The 19,082-nt window shown below is 39.4% G+C and overlaps 1 protein-coding gene across 1 annotated transcript; it reads right to left on the bottom strand.

Annotated features, from left to right (window-relative positions):
* Window positions 1-2,169: 2,169 nt before the first annotated feature.
* On the bottom strand, window positions 2,170-12,697 carry LOC107572138 (uncharacterized). The gene is made up of 5 exons (XM_016258550.1): window positions 11,143-12,697; window positions 6,647-6,837; window positions 3,711-3,855; window positions 3,119-3,424; window positions 2,170-2,253 (listed from the first exon to the last, which is right to left on the bottom strand). The coding sequence occupies exons 1-5, from the start codon at window positions 12,655-12,657 to the stop codon at window positions 2,170-2,172; spliced, it is 2,241 nt and encodes a 746-aa protein (XP_016114036.1). The 5' UTR covers window positions 12,658-12,697.
* Between the last annotated feature and the right edge of the window lie 6,385 nt (window positions 12,698-19,082).

Below are 19,082 nucleotides of genomic sequence, written 5' to 3'. Positions count from 1 at the left end.
ATTTCGTCCTTCGGGAATTGATTGGATCATTGGAAATTGGGGCGTTGCTAACAAAATGGAGGTAGATTTGAATGCCAGTTTGCAATTAGTTGTGGGGGGGTTTTTCACCCTAGCATGAAGACATTTTTTATTTATTGAGGAAGACGACGACGAGAACGATCAACGGCACAAAACATGCCTAACAGTGCGCTCGAGAGAGAGAGAGAGAGAGAGAGAGAGAGAGAGGGGGGGAGAGAGAGGGAGACTGAGGGAGAGTCCTTCATCAGGTATTCATAAAAAATAGTTTGCGATGTCCTTAGAGTAATGTTGTGGTAATATCCTAATATCCTTTCAATTTTTAAGGGTAGTGTACTCCCCCATTGCTTGCATCCGTACTGGTCAATGCTTTGATTTCTATAAAGTGAAGCATCAGCTTCAGCTTTTCCCCCTGTTGTTTATCCCAGTGTTTACCCCTCACGTGACGTCACTAGCTCCGCCCTTGCGCCATAGCTCGTGACCGGAAGAGAAGATGTGTCATTTTGAGGAGGGCACATGCAGTATTCCATTAAAAATAAGAATTTTCAATTTTGATTTCATGCCGACTTTCATGGACCACTCTCTCGCATAGTTACACGCACCCTATCACTGTTAACTGGCCAGTCAATCATCTTTTCACAGTTAACATCCTCTGCATTTAATTTAATTTAACTTCCTACCGTATTGAAGAGAAAAGAAGTAGCACGTTGATCTGCCAGCTGTGAGTCGTTCGAGAACTCATATTTTGCATAATGATGCATTTAAAAGTTAATGGCCAAACTGATGTTTATAAAAGTTCACATTGTTGTTGTTGCAGATGAAATATAACACAGATAACATGAAATAAATATTTTATCAGGGTAAATGTTGATTGTTAGTAACTCGAATCCCTTTATCTAAACCAGGGGTGCCCAAACTCGGTCCTGGAGGGCGGTGTCCTGCAAAGTTTAGCTCCAACCCCAATTAGACACAACTGAACCAGCTAATCAAGCTCTTACTATGCATACTAAAAACTTCCCACCAGGTGTGTTTAGGCAAGTTAGAGCTAAACTCTGCAGGACACCGAGTTTGGGCACCCCTGATCTAAACCGTCTCGCGCACATCCGCCATGCGCGGAGGATTTTTGTTAACGCTTTTTATTCTTTGTTTGTAGTTCTGCAATCGGTCACTATATTGAATCCTTCGCCAAAGCGCAATGGATTGCACGGATCCACACACCGAAAAAAAAATAAAAAATCTACCCGAAATAGTAGACCATCCAGGGACTTTTGGCATACTCTTTTCAACATACAATGCTTTGGGACATACTTATTTTAATCTCACAACTATTTAGGTTGGATAGTATGAACATTGGGACGCATGGCCAATCTTTGAAGCGAGAGAAAGTGAGCGTGTGGAAGTTAAGGAGAATGATTCACGAACAAAACATCATAAGAGGTTTTCGCCAGTCGAATTGAATACCTGAGCACTGAGCATGAATGAAAATTAATTGTACTCTTAAATAAATTCTTTAAGAAAAAGACAATCCCTTGAAACTTGTGCGTTATGTTGTAGCCATATTATCCATATGTTAATACAGAAGTCTTTTTCAAAACTTTTATTAATAATTTCACATTACATTCTTCTACAAACTTTAATCTCATGGATTATAAACCAGTTTTAAGTGTAGCCAGACACTGTATATTTTTGATCAAAAAACAAAAAGATTACATAATTTTTTGTGTGTAATATTTAAAAGAAAAAATACTGCAGGTTACAACATATAGTCATCTGACTGATTTGACAGTTTTCTATTTGAACTTGTCTGCTAAAATTATAAAAATGAAGAACAGTTGGAGAAAGAAATATACTTTATAATGAAATCTTTCAGATCATTCAGTTTCATGACTGCGTTTGTCAAAATGAGGGTTTGTCTAAGTCATCTGATCCCTCAGAAACCCACAGCTGTGATTTACCCTTTATATGTGTGTGTGTTTGTGTGTATTTTTCTAATTAGTGCTGCTATTCCTCTCTGGTGTGATATGCTATTTATGAGAGAAACATTTGAAGATTAGCAACATAAATTATTCATCAAACAGCTTATTAAATAAGTACTGTATGGCAGCTGAAATTCTTTACAGGATGTCATACATGTATATAGAGTGTAACATTAGTTTAGCCACTTCCACTCCTAGCTGTCACGGTGAAGACAAATCCAGCAAATGTGCAGTCTGGCAGTCTTGAAGTTTTAAAACAAACCTTCACACAGAGAATCAAAATGAAGACCACTCAGTATAGCTAGAGAAGTTCAGAAGTATAGGAAAAATTGAGCTCATATTGTACATTCATTCCTGACATAAATCACGGGCCATTGTTTGTAGTTTCTAATGCAAAATCAGCTGACGTTTCTGTATGAAGTTGTTTTGAAAGACTTGCAGATTTCATTTGAAATGGTTACATGTGGTGTTACCATCAAGTGCCGATACCGATATGGTGGCCGATATATCGTGCATCCCTATAAAAAATTATATATTTTCTTTACACTGTACATACACGCGAGTATAAACTACTTGATCATTATTTAAAAAAAAAAAAAAGTATAATAAAAAACTAAAATTTCAATATATTTTAAAGGTAAAGTTTTTTTTTTTAGAAATAATGTTAATTCTGTTAATTATGTCTAACTACACTGAAAACATTGGTGTAAAAACTATTTTAATTTGGAAATTACTAGTAAATTTCACAAACAATTACAAAAAACTTACAAATGGCAAGTAACAAATTGAATTAAACTAACAAATATATATGAAATAGTATTTTGTTGTAAAATATACTCTTTTAATATATAATTTAAAATATAATCTTTACTTACAACTTTGAAAAATATATTTTTTTATTTAAGGTTTTCTTTTCAAGAAATTAGTTTACTTCAACATGATATCAGGACAGTTGTATCACATTTTTGTATAATATTTTTGACTTTGTTTATGACTTGCATGGCTCGTGAATTCTCAAAAGTCAGTAAAAAAGTGATCAATACTTCATAAAAATGAATATTTAGTATAAAAATAAGTAAATAACTGGAATTGGCTGGTGTGTGAGTGGTGTTTAAGGTGTCACGCACCTGTACAGAGTTTAGGTGGCAGTATCCGTTTAGAGGGAAGCGAATGACGTGAGTGGAATCATGGTTCCAGCCTGCGTTGACGGAGTTGCACATGACGTCTCCTATCTCTGGGAAGATGTCCTCGATGAGGGCTTTATCACCGCTGAGTGTTATCCTCTCTCCCAGCTCGGGGGCCACGCGCACTACCACACACTCACACATGCGTGATGTGTACCTAGAGTCCTGCTCCGAACGCCAGCGCTCCAGCTCAGCCTGCAGAGGCTGCAGCTGGAAATATCGGGCCTCCTCGTACAGCAGAGAGTAGTCCTACACACACAGATAGATGGCACAACTGATACTTAAGGAACGATTCACCTAGAAATGAAAAATCAGTCTTTGTTTATGGCTGTCTTTTTATTTTGTTTTTGGACAGCCCTTGGTCACTATATAAACTGTTGTATGGCAAGAAATGTGTAGTGATTCTTCAAAGTACTTTTACTTCTGTGTTTCATGAAAAAAAAACAGCATATGGACAGAATGTTAATTTTGGGGCGAACTATTCTTTTATTAAAAAAAAGCCTATAATAATGCAGTATAAGATTTTAATTCCTACCTTAAAGTCATCTGGAATGAGCAGTTTTGAGGTCCTGAGGAAGTTTAAAATGTAGCGGAACATGTGTCCATCGCGATCTATAAAATAATGTTGCTTCAGGCTGTCCAATACAATGGGCTCTGTGCCATCAAACAAACGACCAATCCTGTGAGAGGAACAGACAGATGTTAAAATATTTAGATGTAATCGAACAACAACAACGATTAGCTTTCTTATGCAAGGTTTCTCTCTCTCTCTCACACACACACACTGGTATTCCTATTATTATGGGGGCATTCCATGGGGACACATTAATGGTTTTTATACTGTACAAACTGTATTTTCTATCCCCTTACCCTAAACCTACCCCTCACACAAAACTTTCTGTATTTTTAGATTTAAAAAAATTCATTCTCAATAATTTATAAGCTTTTTTCCTCATAGAGGACCAAAAAATGTCCCCACAAGGTCAACATTTACTGGTATTACTATCCTTGTTGATCCCCATAATGTAGGGAATACCAGGTACACACACACACACACACACAATTGATTACAAATATAGTTTATTTTTTCAGTTCAAAAATTTGGAGTCAAAGCTTGGAGTTCAAAAGCTTTTTTAATGTTTTTGGTGCTCAAGAAACATTGTTATTAATTTTTTTAAAGTTTAAAGGGTTAGTTCACCCAAAAATTAAAATACTGTCATTAATTACTCACCCTCGTGTTGTTCGAAATCCGTAAGACCTTCGTTCATCTTCGTGAAAACAATTTAGGATATTTTTGATGAAATCTGAGGGCTCTCTGACCCTCCCGTAGACAGCAAGGGAACTACCATGTTCAAGGTCCAGAAAAGTACCAAGATGATCGACAAAGTAGTCCGTGTGACATCAGTGGTTCAACTGTAAAGTTACGAGATGTAATTACGCCGGATCTGGGTCAGCGCCGCCACAAGCTCGCGTCATGATACTGTCGTGAACACGCGTCCAAAGTGACGCAGTAGAGACGAAAATGCGGAAAAAAGTTTTCTTTGCGCAAAAAAGTATTCTCGTAGCTTCGTAACTTTACAGTTGAACCACTGATGTCACACGGACTACTTTGTCGATCATCTTGGTACTTTTCTGGACCTTGAACGTGGTAGCTACCTTGCTGTCTATGGGAGGGTCAGAGAGCCTCCAGATTTCAACAAAAATATCTTAAATTGTGTTCCGAAGATGAACGAAGGTCTAACGGGTTTGAAACAACACGAGGGTGAGTAATTAATGACAGAATTTTCATTTCTGGGTGAACTAACCCTTTAATATTTTTAATGTTAGCTTAATATTTCTGTGAGTTTCAGGATGTTTTATGAAGAAAGTTCAAAAGAACACCATTTATTTTAAATCGACATATATTGATATAACTGATATTATATAAATTTACATGATTTTTTTCCTTTAATCTTTGGTATTTTCATACTTTCTTATTTGTTAGTCCTTTTTTATTTCCCCATGTTTTTCCCACATTTCTAATTATGATGTATATACAATAAAAAGTAACTATAATTAAGGCTAATTCAAAGTTCATTCTCACATACAATCAGTCTGACAGCAGTTTCATGTGCTTCTCGACAGAGCAAGTTTTAAGATAAACTGCTCTAACCCAAATTCCACAATATACTTCTATACAAATGTTGTCATGTGAAATTAATACATAGCGATCCTTTCCATATGTGTTGTAAAAGGCCAGTTAATGGACTATTGTCTCTTAACTACAATAACAATGGTATTACCAATGTACTGTTTATTGCTTACGCTTAAAGAGACGTCAGTTTGCGGAAAATAAATGATCAAAACAATCTGAGGGAAAATTGTGACTAGGTGTTATAATCCCTGAATATTGGGATTATATTTTGAAAACTGCATGGAGGTTCTGATTTGATGGAAGTTTGAGAACCACTGTGCTAAAATATTCATTAAAACAATCTGAGTGTGCTCATGTAAATACATGAGCAGAGTTTGACAGTTCTTTCGGTCAGCACAGTCTGCCTGAACTGTAGCCTGCATCTGCATCAGCATCACAGAGGGCAAGGCTGGAGGCAGCAACCATCATTGCTCCTGACGACGCAAATGTCATCATCCAGCGCCCTGCTTCCTGGCTCTATGATGAGTGCATTGTCATATTGATGTTGCTTGTGATCAAGTAGCCAAGGGGAGAATGGATCACAAGTGTCACTGATGCCAATGCTCTCAGAAATATCTATTTGACAATTACAAAGGCTTTCCAAGGCCTATACTAGATTATACCAGATCCGTTTGATTCTCTATGAGACAATATGTGTGAGACTCAGTATTTCTATGCCACTGTAAGGGACAGTGGGAGGCGGAAACTGTGTGAGACATGTGAGCAGTTGTGAAACAGGGTGCTAGTCTGGCTCAAAGCGCTTCAGGCTCCTTTTGGCCTGTGCTCTGATGTTTGACTCAGTCAGCAGCTACAAGACAATAATGCTCTTTGGCATTGCAGAAACATACCGGTCAATGAGCTAATGAGCACAGACAAGCCACACATACACACAAAACACACACATATGGAGCAAACACACATCATAACGGACTTGTGTGTGAACAGACAAATGCACAAATCCGTGTGCATCAGTGTCTGTATTGTGTGTTTTAGGTGCAAAACTTTAATGTAGGAGACTTATCCAAGACATAGGCTAATCAATATTTGTCAGTTGTATGCTTTTCAACATGCTGGATCACAGAATGAAACAACTCATTAACTTAATTAAAGGCAATTATCAGCAATATGCTTTATTTGAATGTTTCTTCGTGTCTTACCATGACATTGAGCTGTTTGAAATAAGTTAATTCTCTATTCGCAACACCTCAGAATCGATTCTTTTTTAAATCAATTCCGAGCCCTATCTATTACACTATGGTGTCCATTTCTATAAGGTTTGGTGTCTGTGTGAAATTTACCTGGACTCTGGGTATTTGGTTAATGTGGCCAGGCTGCTGGTATACATGTGACCCCCTACATCAATGTGGACCGGTGCGTTGGACTTCGTGAGCTGTGCAGGTGTGGGGATGCCAGCTGTACTCAGCGGGGAGACCGGCGAATGTGCCAAGATCGGCCGAGTCGACATGCCCACACTGTTGCTGCGATTCTCCTGAGAAAAAAAAGATGATAGGTAAGATTTCAAGATTAACATTCATATTAAGAAGTTAAATGAGTCAACATGAAATTGAAACCCATTTTACTTTGTTGAAACAAACCGTGGGAGTTTATTTTATCATGAAAAGTGGATATTGACACCAGAACAGATGCATTGAGAATATAGATATACTGCCTAGGAAAATAGCATATAACAAGTTGTATGAACTTTTTGATATTTTCATTGAGATTGAATTTATCCATCAAGATTTGATTGGATCATGAAAAGTGGGCATTGAATAGACTAGAATGGAATGAGGTGGTTGGAAGGGAAGGGCTGAACAAGTAAACGGCATTTGTGACATCAGCAGAAAAGAAATGTCACAGGCCCATGGTCGAAAGTTTATGGCCTTCGATGACCTTTGATTTGGCCTGTCGTGTTAAAAATTTAATTAAAATATTTAACCAGACAGTTGGGTTAGTCCATATTTGATCCAAAGTTGGGTTGAAACCACCCAGCATTTTTTTTAGAGTGAATATATATGTGACCACCCTGCATTTTGGGTCACAAGAATATTAAATTATTTGCTATATTTTGTTTTGGATCTATGTATGTTTATTTCTATTTACATGTGTATATATAAGTTTAATTTAAATTACTTTAATGTGTTATAATGAGTTTGCATTGAACAGGCCTGCATTTTCCAAATTCTGGAAAAGTGTGACGCATTCTCAGAGAGGACTGCTTGGGCAACCACTAACTCGTCTCTCTCTGTCATTTACTGTTAAGCTTAGTTATTTTTATTAATTTTCATGTCAAACTATAATGTACATGCTTTAATGTTCAAGTAATTTGTTCAATTGATCATTTGTGTTATTAGTAATTTTAAGATACTTGTGTCATAGAGAAGTGCATTAATGTATCATTTATCTGAGTTGTTTGTGTATTACTTCTATTACTTACAGTACCTGAAATACTTACCTGTGTTGTTAATCTGAGATATTTATGAGTAAAGTCCTTTCTGTACATGTGGTTATTTATTTATTTGCTTACTGTGATTTAAGTATCTATATGTATTATTTGTTTCAACGTGTTTATGACAACTGTGATTCAAAGTTTCTTAATTAATCTGAAATACAATGCTTATTAAAGACAACAAAGAGGACTGCTTGGGCAACCACTAACTCTTGACTCTCTCTCTCTCTCTCATTACTGTTTGAGGCAAAGGGGGCTATAGAAGTGTTCAGGAAACCTGCAAATCTCTTTGTTTCCCAGGAAGTACTACATATATGTTTTTTTTATTTTTGCATTGAAATGTAGAGAATATAACACATCTGAATTTTTTTAAATTGTTTTAATAATATAATTGGATATAATGCAACATTTACGTTCAGACCTTCGTAGCAAACGTTTGGGCACCACTGGTTTAAATTTTACAAATGCAATTTTTTCCCCCCTTTGGAATATTATGTTATGTCAATATTACATAAACAGGTGTCAATTTTGATTTAATTTTGACTTGACCAAACAGATTTGCAGGTTTCCTGAACACTTCTATAGTCCCATTTGCCTCAAACTCCCATCATACATTGTCCTGTGTTTTTGGGAATCAACTTTTAAATGGCTCACTTATAGCCCTCTCTGCACACTAAACTAGAATGGGAAAGTATTTGAACAGAAACAACTGAAGCAGCCTCTTCATTTGGTTAACATGTCATGAGTGGAATGGGGAGCACAGTGCTAAATGCTTTACAACATAAACACAGATAATTATTTCTACCTTGACAACTACATTTGCAACATAAGTGGAAATAATTAAATTGACCTGTTACGATATTAATAGTGATTTGGCTGTCAGCACTACACAACATTACAGCAGCACCACTCTCATTAGCATCAGTAGGGGCTCGTTCAATGGGCTTCGTCTGACATAACATCTGCTTGTGCTGGGAAATAACTGTTTGCTAAATCTCAATGGTCACTCTCTACTGAGGTGCAATGAAACAGCCATGGGCAGAGTTTCCTTTAAAGATGAAAAACAGAAAAAAGTTAACTGTAACATAAGTATACTTGTGTACTTAGCGCACTATCAATGCATTTTTTGCCCAGAGCGGAGTAACAATATCTGAGTCGACTGTCTTACAGAATGAAACTTGCTGAGAGAATGAGTTCAGCGGACTGGCTTATACAGCGACCTGAAAAACAAGCATTAACCCTTGGTAATACACAGAACATGTGCAAATAAACATGTACCCAGGCAAGCACATTAAAGCATTAATGATAAACATCCCTGGCACAACTGGGTGTTTTAGCGGCTGCAGGTTTCTAATGGTGGCTGAATGGGGCGTTATGCCTATGGGAAGACTAACTTAGGTCAAAAATACTTTTTCTTATGCATAATAAAAAAAAAAAAAGTATTTTATTTTCTCGCTAAGTGTAGACAATGAGAAAATGAGAGCATGGGGTGGAAAATGACAAAATAAAAGTTTGTGGGTAATATATTTTTATAATTTTTTTTATTGATTTTGAAAGTGACAGTAAAGACATTTATAAGTTCCTTTGTAACTTTTTATTCATAGAATCCTGAAAAAATAATTGTATCACCGTTTCCACAAAAATATTAAGCAGCTGCAGCACAATGGTTTTCAACACTGACAATAATAAATGTTTCATTGATTATAATGTTTCTTGAGCAGCAAATCAACATATTAGAATGATTTCTGAAGGATCATGTGACACTGAAGACTGGCGTAATGATGCTGAAAATTCAATTACAGGAATACATTACATACATTTTAAAATATATTAAAACAAATAAATAAATACAAAATAATTTTAAATATTTCACTATATATATATATATAATTTTTTTTTTAATGCAGCCTTGGTGAGCATAACAGTCTTTTGATTGGTAGTGTACCTATAAATGCAAAACATGTAAAACGATGGATCTAAAGGACACAATGGATCCATGAGGTAAAAAGTCTCTCAAAGTTTCAAAGTCTCTGACTCGGAGACTTTACTGTTAATGCATCTCACCCACATCTCAGCATGTACAGCAACCGAGGAAGATATGAATGCAGAGCATAGACTCACTTTACATCTGTTAATTAGCAAGGAGGGGGCAGGATATAATTGGATGTGAATGTGAAATTATGAAGTGTCATAATTGACAAGGCCTTTCAGTTCTTTTCTAGGATGTTTTCCAGGACTCTCTCCCCTGGGGTCGCTAATAAATACTTACCCCCCAAACTTTTTTTTAAGACAAATACATGCTGTGCTTTTAAAGCATGGCAACTACAAACAAATACTTCAACATTAACATTCATTACGACAATATAGCCGTGGTTGCATTTTAAAAAAAGGACAGGTATAAACTCTTCAGGATTAATATTTTAGTGTGGTACAGGTACTGTAGAGCACTGTTTAATTAATATAGTGTCATGCAGCTGAAGACCACACTAAACAGCTCATCTCAGGCATTATATTTAGGAGTCATTGGTTTTTGCTGGAGCCCAGCACAGGTGCAATATTAGCTCATTCCTCCGCAGGCAACGAATGCTTTTATTTTTCACACTCACCTTCATGCTGAAGGGTGAAGAAATCTGTGCCTGTTTTAGTACAGCCTACTTACAAAGCATAATAATATTCACCAACATATGAAGAAATATGTCACATATAATGTGACAATCACATCTTAATCACATTAAGATGACATCCCCAAATGGACCACCACTGGCAATTTGTGCTGCTGCCCCTCGGCAAAGATGGAGATGATTGACTTGTTTATAAAGATGAGGAGTTAGTTAGAAAAAAGTACAAATATAATAAAGGTGTATTAATCTAAGTCTAAAAGCAGTCCTTAAAAACACATATAAAATAAATAACAACAAAAATGAACACGAAAACGTACAATGCATTTGGTTTGTGCATTAATGGGGACCAAGTGGCACAATTCAAAGTTAAGTTTCAGCCTGAAATAGCACTCTTTCACAAGATAACACCATCATAACAAAACTGACTCATTATAATGAAGAGGTAAAGCAGGGATTTGCTGACAAATGTTCCATGCAAAATGACACACACACACACACACACACACACACACAGATGAGTAAAATTTGACATCCCACGTTGGTTTAAATCATTAATTTGCATAAATATACTCGGTGTGAAAACCCAATTGTCCTCTGACTTGTGTGATTGACAGACAGCAGGCCGCTTGGAAAACTAATCTGAAGCGCTGTTCTAAGCACGTGTCACGTGTCAAAAACGTTTCGTCTTTATACCGACGTGCTAAAGACATGAAATCGCTATTACCTGTGAGGGGAGCATACGAGGACTCTCTCCGTTGGCTTCGCAATGAGAGGAGACTAGCGCGGTGACAGTCGGAGTGTCCGCGCACTCCACGGCGGTGCGCGCGCAGAGTCTTTTCGGCGATGCCCCCGGCCCCAAATCGCTTAGCGGATAGACGAGGGTCCGAGGGCGTTTGATCACCTTCTGCGGTTTGAGCTCGGCCTCGTCCTCGCAGTGCAGCACGTGCTGCAGGTGCGCTCCTCCGTTGGCCGTTTCCGGGGAGACGTGGAGAGGCGCTAACTTTGACCCGATGCCCGCAATGCCGTTGAGCGTTGCTATGGAGACGGCGCCGATGCAGTGGTTGGTGTAAGTCTTTGACAGTTTGGCGGCCCGCGACAGCATCTGCATTCTCGTGCCCAGCAGGTTCTTGCCGATGGCTTTATTCTCGTACCACGTCGTGTCGGTCTCGCTGCAGTGATCCCGCGGGCGCTGGAAGAAAGCCTTGCAGAGAGGATTGCGCTTTGAGAGGTACTTTACGAAGCTCGCGTAGGGACAAAACTCCGTGGCGGTTTCGTACATGCGGGGAAGGTTGTCATCGTCCGTGTCCGATCTTTTTTTCGTCCAGGAGGCGGAACGAGACTTGTGGTAGGGCCCGAGCGCTTTGAAATACACAAACTTGCATCCGTCCTCGTCCACGGCTAGCCCGAAAGAGTCCTCCTCGAGCTCGCGCTGGTTCTCCCGCCCCCTCGTGCAGAAGTACATGCAAGTCTCGAACCACACTTTGTTGAGCAGTCCGAACGGCGAGCTGGCGCTGAACACGGCCGAAGTGTAGAGTTTTCTCAGGTCGGAGCGCGTGATGGCTTGCTTCTGCACCACGGGGCCGGCGCCCTGCTCCTCCAGCTTGCGTATGACCGCGGCGAGCGCGAGGTTGGCGCTGCGCAGCTCGGGGTCCTTGGTGAGGTCCAGCGTGCGGCAAAAGGGGGGCTCGTTCAGGTAGCGGTTGAGCGAGCTCCGGATGCTGATGAGGGAGGACTTGCTGTACAGCTGTCCGCTTTTGGAGCGCGCCTCGGAGTAGAACGAGCGCAGCACTTTGCAGAGCGCGTGTTTGTCCATGCTCTCAAAGTCCGTACTTTGCGCCTTCTCCGTCAGGTATTCCCGGAAGATTCGCACCGCGTACCGGGTGGCCAGGCGCGTGTTCTCGCTGAGCCTGGAGCGGTGCATGTCTCCCTCGGGTCCCGAGTCCAAAGCGGCGAAAACCGGGTCCCCCGCCGCCGCCGACTCGAGCTGGTCCGTATTCCGCATAAGGACCGCTTCCCCCGTTTCCACGGCAGCAGCGCAGCTGTCGGGCTCCCCGCACACCTCCCACTCTAACTCGGCTTCTTCTTCTGACACTTCTCCCTCTTCCCCTGTGATCTGGATCTCCTGAATCTCTTCCTCCTCTTCCTCGCCCGAGCCTCCGTCTCTCTCCCGTTCCCCCGCCATCGGGTCCGGTTCATCATCTTTACAGCAGTGGTCCCCGCTGCCAGGCATTCTCGCCATATTGCAGTCTGACAGTGTATGAGTCCCGAGGCACTGCGCATGCGCTATATTGGACCGCAGCGCTGAGAGCTTTTTGTGCGTTTTAGTGACCTTCAGCTACGAAAACAGGCACGCGCTCTTAAAGGTGCAGGGAAAGGGGAGCTAGATTGCCAAAATTAAAACACACACACACACACACTTTCACACTTGAATGGAGAGATAAAGCGAGAGAAAGAGGCAAACGGTCAGCTATACTCTGTATTGGACTGCAGCAGAATTAAGCACTAAATTATGCCTTTATTACATCCACACAGACACACACCTGCTAATTATTAAAAGGCTATGCAGCTCAGGCAGGCTGACTTGATTTGGGAGTTTCCAGTAGCAGCTGTGATGGTGTCTAACCCTGAGGCCACATCCATATACTTTCGAGTGTGTATACAGCCTTTTGAGAGGAAAAGAGAATGTGACAGATGGGAGGGAGAGAGAGAGAGAGAGATGGTGTGGTGAGCTAATTGATATTTCTGTGCATGGTAAGAATAATTTCGACAGAATAAAGTACACACCGTGGGTTTGTGTGTGCAATGATGGCCAGCAGGCAGAAAAACACTCTAAAAGGCGAAAAAACACAAAAGGAACAGTTCACAAATAAATAAATAGTCATTACTTTCGCACTCCAAAATATAAAAAATATTTTTCAAAGTTGTAAGTAAAGATTGTTAGAGTAATTTTTTTTTTACAAGAAAATATTATTTAAGTTTTTCTACTTAAGGATTTCATGTGTAATGCAATGTGTTACTTGGCATTTCTTTATGTTGTTTGTGAAATTTACTAGCAATTTCTGAGTGAAAATGTTCTCTACACTTAATTTTTTTTTTACAGTGTACCTCAAAGAATATCCTGCCCACTTTTTGATGTTTAATGAAAGAGAATGAGTACTGGGGCTGTCAAGCTACAAATAAAGCAACATAAAAGTATCAAAAACATGTTCATACACATGTTTAAGTCTTTTGAAGTCATAAAATACCTTTGCAAGTGAAAAAATCCAAGTTGTTATTTACCAAAAATCTTGAGAGCCATTCTAGCTCTCATTGGCACATTCATGAGAGGATGAATAATTTCTATCTTTTGAGTTGACTCATTTCGATAAACCAGCTGATCCAGTTTACAGAATGGACTGATTCAGTTCTGGTTCAGATCAACTCACTGAATCACTGACTGAAGTTACCAGCTCACTGACTGGAAGATTATCAGTGAACAACACCTTAAATTTGTTTATTTGTCACATAAGGCTATTGTATGGCTTCATAAGACTTGCAATATAGGACCTGAGTCACATGGACCATTTTAAGATAATTTTATGGTGCTTTTGCATCTTTTTTTAAGCTACAAAGCTCCAATCCCCATTCATTGTCATTGCATGGAAAAGAGTAAATGTTTTTCTCAAAATGCTGTCTTTTGTTCCACAAAATTAAGAAAGGCATTAAGGTGAATAAATGCTGAATCGCCCCAGTTTTTCATATTACTTGCTGTTTATGATGTGCCAGTGTGGCTGGTCTGTATTTAACTTCTACTGTTCTGATATGCATTTATGTGCTGTGATTTGCAAATGCAGCTCTGCTGGAGCTCACTGCAGACTTTCTCAGGTTAGAGCAGATTTTCATTTTCCTCTCTTATGCTCCTCCGTGTAGCAATAGAGGCTATTGTAATGTAAACAGAGCCCCTCTGAACTGCATCATGGCATGGATATTTTCATGTGTGAATGATTCTAGAGTACTCAGTATAAAATTGCTTTTGGCCCTGTTAATAAAGACCCATGCGCCATCTCTAAATCTATACGGCAAAATATGGCATTTGATTCATTATATTCATCCATTAATACAAGATCATCCTATATGAGTGACCTTGATCAAGAACACATTCCTAAGTGCTTCTACATTCACGCCTCTCTCCTCTCCCCTGTGTTTGTGTGTGTGTCGTGAGAACCCTGAGGCAACTGCTGTCTCAGTATGAACAGCACAGAGCTGAGGTTTGGCTCTGGAGAATAAGGCAGATGTTTGTCTCCGGCGCTGTGCCTCAGAGAGAGGCAACGCATGAGGAAACGGATTTTAGAGCTCAGTAGGGCTCAAAGCTAGAGGAGGGATGAAAAAAGCTCTATTCATCCATCAGCAAATCAACAGTGAGCATCTGATTCATTAACATTATATACAGTCAGTCTTTCCACAGTCTTGTGAACATTTCTTTAAGGAAAAGATATGAGTAGATGGCAAGTAAGAGTGTCTGTGATGGTTTTGAAAAATGTGATCTGGATCTCCTGAATCTCTTCCTCCTCTTCCTCGCCCGAGCCTCCGTCTCTCTCCCGTTCCCCCGCCATCGGGTCCGGTTCATCATCTTTACAGCAGTGGTCCCCGCTGCCAGGCATTCTCGCCATATTGCAGTCTGACAGTGTATGAGTCCCGAGGCACTGCGCATGCGCTATATTGGACCGCAGAGCTGAGAGCTTTTGGTGCGTTTTTAGTGACCTTCAGCTACGAGAACAGGCACGCGCTCTTAAAGGTGCAGAGAAAGGGGAGCTAGATTGCCCAAAATGAACACACACACACACACACACTTCTGGTTTGCTATCCTTGTGGGGACTCTCCATAGGTGTAATGGTTTTTCTACTGTACAGAACGTATATTCTATCACCCTACACCTAAACCTACCCCTTACAGAAAACTTTCTGCATTTTTAGATTTTCAAAAAACGTCATTCTGTGTGATTTATTAGCTTGTTTACCCGACCGTGACACGAGTCCCCATGAGTCTGTGTGTATTCAGGTTTAAGTCCCCACCAGAATAGAAAAACAGGCACACACACACACACACACACACACACATCAACGGAGAGATAAAGCGAGAGAAAGAGGCAAACGGTCAGCTATACTCTGTATTGGACTGCAGCAGAATTAAGCACTAAATTATGCCTTTAATACACCCACACAGACACACACACCTGCTAATTATTAAAGGGCTATGCAGCTCAGGCAGGCTGACTTGATTTGGGAGTTTCCAGAAGCAGCTGTGATCATGTCTAACCCTGAGGCCATCCATATACTTTCGAGTGTGTGTATACAGCCTTCTGTGTATGTGAGAGAGGAAGAGAGAATGTGACAGATGGGAGGGAGAGAGAGAGAGAGATGAAGGTGTGGTGAGCTAATTGATATTTCTGTGCATGGTAAGAATAATTTCGACAGCATAAAGTGCACAACGTGGGTTTTTGTGTGCAATGATGGAAAGGTGGGCAGGAAAAAAAAACACTCAAAAAGGTGAAAACTCACACAAAAGGAACAGATGACACAAAAATGAGAACTGTGTCATTACTTTCAAACTCTAACCTCGTATTATAATGTAAAAATGATTTTTCAAAGTTGTAAATAAAGATTGTTAGGGTACTTTTTACAAGAAAAAAATATTTCAGTTTTTATACTTGAAGATTTCACATTAAATGTAGTGTTAGCCATTTCTTTTTGTTGTTTGTAAAGTGTACTAGCAATTTCTGACTGAAAATGCAACTTTTTTTTACAGTGTACCTATCTTGCACACTTTTTACAATATAATGAAAGTGAATGAGGACTGGGACTTAAAAAGTGTTCATACACATCTTTAAAGTCGTTTGAAGTCATAAAATAACTTTGCAGGTGAAAAAAAGACTAAATCTAAGTTGCCAAAATCTTGAGATCCATTTTAGCTCTCATTGGCACATTTATGAGTCGACTCATTTCAATAAACCAGTTGAACCAGTTTACAAAATGGACTGACTGGAAGATTATTAGTGGAAAACAACTTAAATTTGACTATTTATCCCATAAGGCTATTGTGCGGCTTCATAAGACCTGCAATATAGGACTTAAGTCATATGGACCATTTTATGATAATTTTATGGTGATTTTGCATCTATTTTGAAGCTTCAAAACTCATTGTCATTGCATGGAAAAGAGTGAATATCTCAAAAGGCTGCCTTTTGTGTTAGGCATTAGTGGACTGGTGGACTCACCCTCAGTTTTTCATATTACTTGCTATTTATGACGTGCCACTGTAACTGGACTGTATTTAACTTATGCTGTTCTGATATGTATTTATGTGCTGTGATTTGCAAATGCAGCTCAACTGGAGCTCACTGCAAACTTTCTCAGGTTAGAGCAGATTTTCATTTTCCTCTCTTATGCTCCTCCGTGTAGCAATAGAGGCTATTGTAATGTAAACAGAGCCCCTCTGAACTGCATCATGGCATGGATATTTTCATGTGTGAATGATTCTAGAGTACTCAGTATAAAATTGCTTTTGGCCCTGTTAATAAAGACCCATGCGCCATCTCTAAATCTATACGGCAAAATATGGCATTTGATTCATTATATTCATCCATTAATACAAGATCATCCTATATGAGTGACCTTGATCAAGAACACATTCCTAAGTGCTTCTACATTCACGCCTCTCTCCTCTCCCCTGTGTTTGTGTGTGTGTCGTGAGAACCCTGAGGCAACTGCTGTCTCAGTATGCACAGCACAGAGCTGAGGTTTGGCTCTGGAGAATAAGGCAGATGTTTGTCTCCGGCGCTGTGCCTCAGAGAGAGGCAACGCATGAGGAAACGGATTTTAGAGCTCAGTAGGGCTCAAAGCTAGAGGAGGGATGAAAAAAGCTCTATTCATCCATCAGCAAATCAACAGTGAGCATCTGATTCATTAACATTATATACAGTCAGTCTTTCCACAGTCTTGTGAACATTTCTTTAAGGAAAAGATATGAGTAGATGGCAAGTAAGAGTGTCTGTGATGGTTTTGAAAAATGTTTACAGTATTTTCAAGAAAAGTTTAAATAATGAGTCTAATATGTCATGTGGCATAACCAAGTAAAAAAAAAATTATAGTAAAATAATATTTTGAATACATAATTTATCACTGAATAAATAATTTACAGAAAAGTTTTAAAAATATTTTTAAATAAAAAAATTATACATATATATATATATAATATATAATGTATAATTTTATACATAATAAATTATACATATCATGACAGTAATTAAGTAAACAAACTGACAATGAACATGTCGAATCAGACTTCTGTTTTGTAGTTAGTTTTAGTTCCTTGCTTTAAGTTCGGTTTAAGTTTGTTGTTCAAACGTGCAGTGCTGGAGTTCCCGAGGTTCACAGTTCCCTGGGAGAAATCTGCCGTACAGTCCCTCGCTTGAGGCCACAATGCCAATACAACCGGATTGTGATCTTGTTAACTCGAGTCCTCAGGTTACCCCTAGCGAGAACTAAACCAGCCACCTTTGTGTTAAGACACCCAAATCCTTAATCATTAAATTCCCAGCACCTTTTTCGCACGGCCGAGGTAATGCCGGACCTGTATCTCATTTCTCTCCTCCGCACAGCACACATATATCCCAGTGTGAGGATGAGCCTCCATTTTGAAACGAGAGACTTCTCTTCTTTTGTCTCATTCTGTCATTCCTGCCCACAGGCATGTCACCAGAAACAGCTCTGACATCTCTCAAAGGAAAGAGAAGGAGAGGGAAAGACAGGGCGAGAGAGCTTGAACAGAAACAGAAAAAAAGAAACCCTCTTTTCCACATTTTAAATTCTCGTTAGCAGAGCCCATTTCACACCTAGATACCCAATTAGCAATTAGCAAAGCTTTAAAGTGCAGTCCTGAGCCAAGGCCCTGATCCCGGCCTGATTTGTATGCGCTTTGTGCAGATAGCGATAAGAGAGAGGCTGAATACATGTATAGTTTTAAATTTAATTTCATAATCATTTGCATGGCAGGGTAGCCTGCAGGCGAGAGGGAAAATAACATGCCCACTCTTCAAAAGGGAGATCAGGCTCGTTACATGGCTGTGCGGAGGATTGGAGAGGGCCTTTTTATGTGCAGGCAGGTAATTTGTTCCCTGACTAATCTGAAGAGATAGAGAAGTTCAGAGGAAGCACTTTTTAAAAAACAGTGTGAGCGCAGCATCACAAATCGCCTCTACCTCCGAGGCTTGGGAGAGAATGAAAGCAGCGAGAGAGAGGAACACCAAGGTGCGATATAGCTGAACCTACTGCCAGAGCCCGAGGCAGCCAAAAAAGAGTAACTACTGAATGTGCGAGTATGTGTCTGGGTATGTTCGGCTCGGAGAGAGATAGAAACCATCTTGGAGCATGCCAACGTTGTGTGCCATCCAGTATGGGAGAGATGTAAATCATATTGAGCACCTGTAGTATGTGTCGGTCCTCTTTTGCCAATGCTTCAATAACGCACTGATATATTCAACAGTCATTGTGCTGGACAGTGTTATTTTAACATCATTGTTTTGCTAGTAATATTTTTTAATTTCTTTTATATATATATAATTTAAATTTTTTTATTTTAGTTAAAGTTTTAGTAATTTTGTTGGGTATTTTTGTCATTTGTTTTTTT

The sequence above is a fragment of the Sinocyclocheilus grahami genome, unplaced genomic scaffold, assembly GCF_001515645.1.
Source record: "Sinocyclocheilus grahami isolate Dianchi unplaced genomic scaffold, SAMN03320097.WGS_v1.1 scaffold1705.1, whole genome shotgun sequence".
NCBI lineage: Eukaryota > Metazoa > Chordata > Actinopteri > Cypriniformes > Cyprinidae > Sinocyclocheilus > Sinocyclocheilus grahami.
The sequence above is the reverse complement of the archived record's forward strand: the minus strand, read 5'-3'. Positions and strand labels throughout refer to the sequence as shown.

Excerpts from the sequence above, each read along its gene's own strand:
- LOC107572138 (XM_016258550.1), bottom strand. The coding sequence starts at position 12,657 with ATGGCGAGAATGCCTGGCAGCGGGGACCACTGCTGTAAAGATGATGAA. Across the intron at positions 3,425-3,710 it reads TCATTCCAGATGACTTTAAG|GACTACTCTCTGCTGTACGA; the intron begins GTAGGAATTAAA and ends CTGTGTGTGTAG. Across the intron at positions 2,254-3,118 it reads GCCACCTAAACTCTGTACAG|GTTTGTTTTAAAACTTCAAG; the intron begins GTGCGTGACACC and ends CTCTGTGTGAAG.